The sequence below is a fragment of the Scardinius erythrophthalmus genome (genome assembly GCF_964197995.2).
Source record: "Scardinius erythrophthalmus genome assembly, chromosome: 18".
NCBI classification, from domain to species: domain Eukaryota; kingdom Metazoa; phylum Chordata; class Actinopteri; order Cypriniformes; family Leuciscidae; genus Scardinius; species Scardinius erythrophthalmus.
Window position 1 is genome coordinate 38,207,509 of NC_138238.1, and position 7,296 is coordinate 38,214,804.

The 7,296-nt window shown below is 38.1% G+C and overlaps 1 protein-coding gene across 1 annotated transcript in view; it reads right to left on the bottom strand.

Moving 5' to 3' along the window:
• Positions 1–1,029: 1,029 nt before the first annotated feature.
• cops3 (COP9 signalosome subunit 3) overlaps positions 1,030–7,296 on the bottom strand; it is a 15,974-nt gene continuing 9,707 nt past the window's right edge. Inside the window, exons 7-12 of the mRNA XM_081393486.1 lie at positions 7,022–7,162; positions 6,522–6,695; positions 6,315–6,401; positions 4,327–4,440; positions 3,840–3,920; positions 1,030–1,351 (exon numbers count right to left, since the gene is read on the bottom strand). Of these exons, the coding sequence (XP_081249612.1) occupies positions 1,298–1,351; positions 3,840–3,920; positions 4,327–4,440; positions 6,315–6,401; positions 6,522–6,695; positions 7,022–7,162 (651 nt within the window). The 3' untranslated portion in view covers positions 1,030–1,297. The remainder of the gene's footprint in view (positions 1,352–3,839; positions 3,921–4,326; positions 4,441–6,314; positions 6,402–6,521; positions 6,696–7,021; positions 7,163–7,296) is intronic.

Genomic DNA, 7,296 nt, shown 5'->3' on the forward strand with positions numbered 1-7,296 from the left:
GAAAATTTTATAATCTATTTCGGAAGTGACACCGAAATATAAGACATTCCTCTGAAGAAACACCCCAAAATCATCAGTAGATTGTTTATAAACAATATTACAAGAAAAATGAATTGAAATTGAACAAGAAAGCCCTTCATTTTATAATTGAATTTGATAGTGGAACATGAATATAAGATAAGAAACACCCCAAAATCATCAATAATTTGCTTATGAATAATATTACAAGAAAATATAAGTCTATAAGTTGAAATTTAACTAGAAAACCCTAAATGTAATGATCTATTTTGGTAGTGACAGAAATGTAAGACATTCCTTTGAAGAAACACCCCAAAATCATCAGTAGATTGTTTATATATGATATTATCAAGAAAAAATAATTGAAATTTAACAAGGCCTTCATTTTATTACCTAATCTGATAGTGGCACATGAATATAAAGCAAGAAACACCCCAAAATCATCAATAAATGATCTCTAAATAATACAAGCAACCCTAAATTTGATAATCTATGTTTGTAGTGACAGAGACACATAAGACATTCCTCTGAAGAAACACAAATTTTCGTCTAAATAATATTGAACTCCTATTTTTGGAAAGCCTGGTTTTGAAATGCCCATCTTTTTCCTAACATGACCTGAGCATGTTTTCGTGGAAGTCAGGCTCAGGTAGCATTAGTTTCTGGGTATGTGATGATGTGTAATCTATTTATGGTGAAGCCCAAATCATGAGAGACCTCTAGAGGACTGGAACAAAAGCACACCTCCGCCACGAGCCACGTCTCTGCTGAATCACGGTGAGCCGCAGTGAGCGTTCGGCTCGAGGGCGAACTCAACATTAGATCGGCTGATGGATGAAACTGTCTTTGGGTGAAAGAGCATCACATCACAGAAGCTGTCAAACGTCGTGTAAATGTCAGCGCACTAAATGGAGCCTGTAGATGCATTTTGAGATGATAACATTGGTCAAGTTCGGCTTTTTGCACGTGTATGATCTCAAGATAGTTTTTGCAATAAAGACAAGCATCAACTCTTTTGAACAAAGAAGTCCAGTTTCTTTATTTCGCATGACCATGAATGATGCAAGTGGCATGTCAACCAAGCATTGATAAATAAACACTGACAAAAAATGAGTTCTTGTTTAGGGTTGCACTGTGACAGAACAAAAAAAAAAAAGGGTCATTCCACACATTTACGTTTTCCTCCAATATAGTCCATATTCAACAGAGCATGAAGGTTTTCCAGCTTTTGGGATGAGGACGGGGACGCGGGGATAACGCAGGGATCCACCCTAAAGCTTCAAGAGTAGCTTGACGTCTTGCTGCCGACGTCATCCTCCTGCGTTCCCATACTCTGGAAACGGGAAAACACACAAATTAACACTGGAATCACAACCTGGTTTTAGGGATGGGCGATTTTCCCAAACATTTCATAATCATGATCTTGTAACAAACGATCACAATCCGAGATCTCAATCGTGATCTTCCCAATTTTGAGATGGAGAATATCCAGACTGATCGATTTGCACAATTTAAAACACAGTAGTGCATTAAACAATCAGTCATCAAACCCTGAGTTAAACGTTAACACACTGCAGATAGCATGAATTAAACATACATTGATTCATATTAAAACTACTACAGTTATTCAGTCAAGAGCAGTGAGTGATGATGTCTTTGTCTTTTATCATTAATAACAGACAGCTGCAGATATTTGCATGAGGCTTTAAGACCAAACGCATGATCTAATATAATGACACGCATTAGATTTCTTTATTCACATAGGCCGTGTGTCCACCAAAGCGTTTTTTGGCGTATTTTTTGAATGTTCAACAAAAACGCAGCGCTCATCACTGTCACTTTTTACCCAGCCATCCAATCACAGTGGAGGAGGGGCGGGACTAATACCACACCGACCAACCGCAACATTCTGCTTGTACAACGTCAACACATGACGACAACAAGCATAATAACAGAACAAAATAATTTAAAGGTCCCATATTGTACACCTTTCTGAAGTGTTATTTTAGGTTTTGATGCCCTGAAGAATCTATATTTGCCGTATAAGTACCAAAAACCATCTCAATATATTTTCACAGCTCCTTTCTCAGGAGCTCTGCCAAGAACAGGTCGATTTTGGCCTGTCTACTTAATATTCATGAGCCTCTCTTCTGATTGGCCTGTTGTTTTCTGAGTGATCCACCATTGGTGTGGGTGGAGACTGAAGGCGGTGACTGAGTAGTTCTGACATCACATTTATACGGAAGTCACAACGGCTCGTGAAAAGGCACAGCTACTTTATGCAGGCTGTGTGCATTTGTCTGTGGATCGACTGTTTTGAAATGTATGGTAGTTTCATCGCCCCTAGACCTCTGCTATCATGAAAAAAGCCAGGTAATTTTAGTTTTGACAATATGGGGTCCTTTAAAACAAGAACCAGAGAAAATATGTTACATTTTAATATAGAATCAACACAGAAACAAACGATCTGTGAAATGAGATACTAGTAACACTTTCGCGGATATTCCGTATTATAACGAGCAAAGCGTCTCAACTGAAAAAATGCTGCGCTGCCATAACGCTCTCGAGCGCTCACAGCTAGCTGGCTAAAAACGCTTCGGTGGACACTCGGCCTTAAAGGATTAGTTCACTTCAGAATTAAAATTTCCTGATGATTTACTCTCCCCCACGTCATCCAAGATGTTCATGTCTTTCTTTCTTCAGTGGAAAAGAAATGAAGGTTTCTGAGGAAAACACTCCAGGATGTTTCTCCATATAGTGTCTTCAATGGGGTCCAACGGGTTGAAGGTCCAGATGTGAGTTTCAGTGCAGCTTCAAAGTCTCGACACGATCCAGCCGAGTCTCATCTAGACAAACCAGCGAACATTTAATAACAAAAATGACTCTGCAACGCACGTCCACGACTTCACGCATTATGTAATCACGTTGGAATGGTCACGCGGAGATTTATCCAACTTCAGAATCATCCAACATCATTGTTTCACCTTTTTTTTGTAAAACTGTTCACTGTTCACTTTGTAAACACTGGGTCTGTACTTCCTCCTATGTCACGCTTGACCTTTCCAACGTCATTACGTAATGTGTGTCGCATCACAGCTAGTGCAGGACGAGCACTAGTGGTTAAAAAGTATAAAAATAAAATGTTTATTTTGTTATTAAAATGTCCGCTGGTTTGTCTAGATGAGACTCTTATTCCTCGGCTGGATCGTGTCGAGACTTTGAAGCTGCACTGAAACTCACATCTGGACCTTCGACCCGTTGGACCCCATTGAAGACACTATATGGAGGAACATCCTGGAGTGTTTTCTAGGTAAGAAAGAGACAAACATTTTATGTAAATACTCGCTAAGGCGGATATTTTGACATTTGTGTGCGCCTGAAACCCCAAGTAAACTTTGCTCATCCGTGTCTCGATTAATAACTCTTTTTAAAATAAAGCATGTCCTGCAGTAGACAGCATTTTACGACAGTCACGTTACATGAGTTGAAGGTTGAGTTCAGGCGTTTAAAGAGGGGCAAAAGCACACCGCTTTAAAGGAAAGGAACGGCATGCGGCACAATGATCAATTTATCTTGATTATCACGTTTTCATAATCGTTTGGAAGCCAAAATCAAAATCAAATCTAAAATTTGATTGATCGCACAGCCCTACTCCTGTTGTTGAAATGATTTTATCAAATGTGTCGCCATGCATGAAAGTCACATGATATAATATGGCCAGTCAGCGCAGTCAGACGTCTTCAAGATTGATCATGATATCAGATCACCCACCCCTACCTGGTTATAAGAGCTTTCATTCATAATGTTGCTCAAACTGGTACCTTTTGCACGAACTGAGGATTTACGGTGATTTCCTGATCCATGGACTTTAGTTTCTCGTCCAGTTCTATACATTTCAGCATCTGCATTAGAGTCAAAGACAGATTAACACTGAGGCATCTGTGGACTCAAATACTCTGCAATAACATATAAATGAGTCGAGGTGATCTTACGTGTTTATATATCTGAAATAAACATTATATAATGAATTACAAATCAGTTGTGCATAAACTTTTTATATTGCATTTATAGTTTAATTCAAGTAGTGCAGAATCTGACATTTCTTCTACATATACATTACATTTATCATAAAAATATAAGTATGTACTCAAATTTCTCTCAAATGTCCTTGAAAGAGATGATTAAAGAGATAATGAGGCTGTAAATATACAGTGCATGTTGTTCTCAGGTGGTATTTTAGGCTTCATGTTCTTGTTTTCTACTACATCAGCAGTGAAGTGAGAAAAGCACTGTTTTATAATGACTAACCTCTTGGTCAATTTTGTGGAGCATTGCAGGGTTGTTGTATTTCTCAGGGTTGTCATGGAAACAGACCATGCCGTCTTTCTGGTTGATACTTGCATAAATCTCTCCATCATCAATCTGAGAGATGAAAAAGGAAAGATTTGAGCACCAACAATCTGCAAATATTAAACAAACATGAAGCAGAGCAAGACAAATTGATTAAAGTAGTCACCGCAAAACATCCAGCGATTCTCAACAGGAAATAATCAAGTAGAAAATATAAATTTCATATTATTTTCAATTACACAGAGTTATACATGTAAGCTTGCCACAGAAATAAATAAATAAATTGGGAATTTTTCCCAATCGCAACTGTGAGTTTGTTTCAGGGTTATTATCGTAACTAATACTAAAGCTATTAAAAACATTTCTGTTAATTAAAATAAAGTCGAAATAGAATAAAATATAAATACAAGTTGAAAAACGAAGAGAAAATTTGAAAGTTGAATCACTAAAATCCACTGGAAATAAATAAAAACGAAAACTAAATAAACTAAAATAAAGAATAAATTAAACCTTAAAGGAACACTCCGACTTTTTGGGACTTTAGCTTAATTCACAGTATCCCCCAGAGTTAGATAAGTCCATATACACCTTTTTCATTTCTGTGCGTTCTGTAAGTGTTATTTGACGCACCCACTGCTAGCCTAGCTTAGCACAAAGACTGGATGTAAATGGCTACAGCTAGCATACTAATCCCAATAAGTGACAAAATAATGCAAACATTTTCCTATTTACATGTTGTGATCTGTATAGTCACAGCGTGTACAAATAACAAGGCTATATGACACAGAGAACATTTTTAATCGTATAAATACTGGGAACTATATTCTCACTAGGCGTAGGAGCACAGCTAACGTTACTTGGGCGGAGTGATTAGCGCAGCACACGAGACGCCCTGTGGTGAGGAGCAGAGAGTTCGCTCAGAGTTGGAGTAATAGAGTCAGCAATTACTAGATAGTAAATTTATAGTTTACAATCATGGGTGTTCGCTGTATCTTGTCTTACAGCTTCCAAAGTTTGTAACTCCTCGTCTGTGTATTCTGGCTCAAAACTATATGGTTCTGGATCTTGTTTTGATACCCAGTAAAATTCCTCTGGCAATTCCTCAAAGTCAGCCATGATCACGAGTCACGTTCGCTACTAGCTAGTTAGTCACGTTTGTTTTGTTTACGGAACCATCAACAGGGCGTCTCGTGTGCTGCGCTAATCACTCCGCCCAAGTAGCCACTCCGCCCAAGTAGCTGTGCTCCTACGCCTAGTGAGAATATAGTTCCCAGTATTTATACGATTAAAAATGTTCTCTGTCTCATATAGCCTTGTTATTTGTACACGCAGTGACTATACAGATCACAACATGTAAATAGGAAAATGTTTGCATTATTTTGTCACTTATTGGGATTAGTATGCTACCTTATCCATTTACATCCAGTCTTTGTGCTAAGCTAGGCTAGCAGTGGGTGCGTCAAATAACACTTACAGAACGCACAGAAATAAAAAAGGTATGTATGGACTTATCTAACTCTGGGGGATACTGTGAATTAAGCTAAAGTCCCAAAAAGTCGGAGTGTTCCTTTAATAGCAATATGTAAAAAAATAACAATAAAGCGTATAATGAAATCTAAAAATTAAACTAAAAACATGAACACAAAAAATATTAAAAAAGGCTAATTCAAAATATTAATAAAACTATGATACAAATTACATTTACACTAGTTCATGTCTAATTTTACTCAGAGTAACTCGCAAAAAATAAAATGAAATAAAGTCAGAATTGTGAAATAAAAAGTACTAATTTACTTTTTGTTTTGTATTTACACATTATCAAAAACTACTGTGGCTGATTAATAGTAATATTTCATAGAACTTCCCATCAATTTCCAATGGCGAATGTCATAAAAATAAACATGTGATTAGAGGGGCTGTGTGTCGTTGTGAAGCCGATTTCCTACCATATGCAGGACGTATTTCTCGGCTTCTTGAGGGCCGGAGAGCTGAACTCGACTTGCCATGTCTTGTAAGGATAATGTCAAGAATGTCTGTCAATCAAAAGAACAGAGATCAGCATTTCCGTTTATCAGCACAGAGTATATCACGCCTGCAAATTTACAAAACAAAATGAAATACACGCAGAGCATCTGATTACTGTAACTTCAGACCTTGGTTAGCCTCTGAATGTTCTTCTTGTAGAGTGAGGACAGGCATTGTTTGACCAGGCCGGTGTTGTTGTCTCGTGCAAACGTCTCGCTGTGTTTGCTGACCTGAAGACGCAGCTCTGCCGGGTTATTGGTGGCGTACACCTGAGCCAGCTCGTGGTAAGCATTACTGAGGGGCTTTACATCACAAACACACAAAAGATGATTAGCTTATGGGGCCTTTAAAGGAGTGGTATAATGCCCTTTTCACAAGATGTAAAGTAAGTCTCTGATGTCCCCAGAGTGTGTGTGTGCACTGTATTTTGCCACTGCAAGCACCAATTCACATTTTTTTCAGGAAAAGTACATTCTAGGTTTGTAGATAAGGTTCCACTTACTAACCCTAACCCGTACTTGGTCTGAAAAAAGTGGTATCGGTACATCCCTAATAATCACAATAATCCAAACCGGTTTAAGCGCTAGTTCATGTTAATTGTCCCTAATGTCGAGGCAGAAAGGCTCACCTTGATGAATCGGCCCACGATCTGTGACGTGTATTTGGGAAGCTGCTGGACTTTGCCATGAAGGATGAGGGACACGAGGATGTACTTCTTGTACGCTTCTAACATGATGTGACTGACAGCCATCGCAGGAGTGGTTATTGCCTGAAGATAGACAGAAAGATTCACTTAAGGCTAGAAGAGTAGAATAGATACTTATTTACTGGGGAATTAGACATGAGGATGCAAAATATACTGGACATTTACAACATATTTATAATACCATATATTAATTGTGA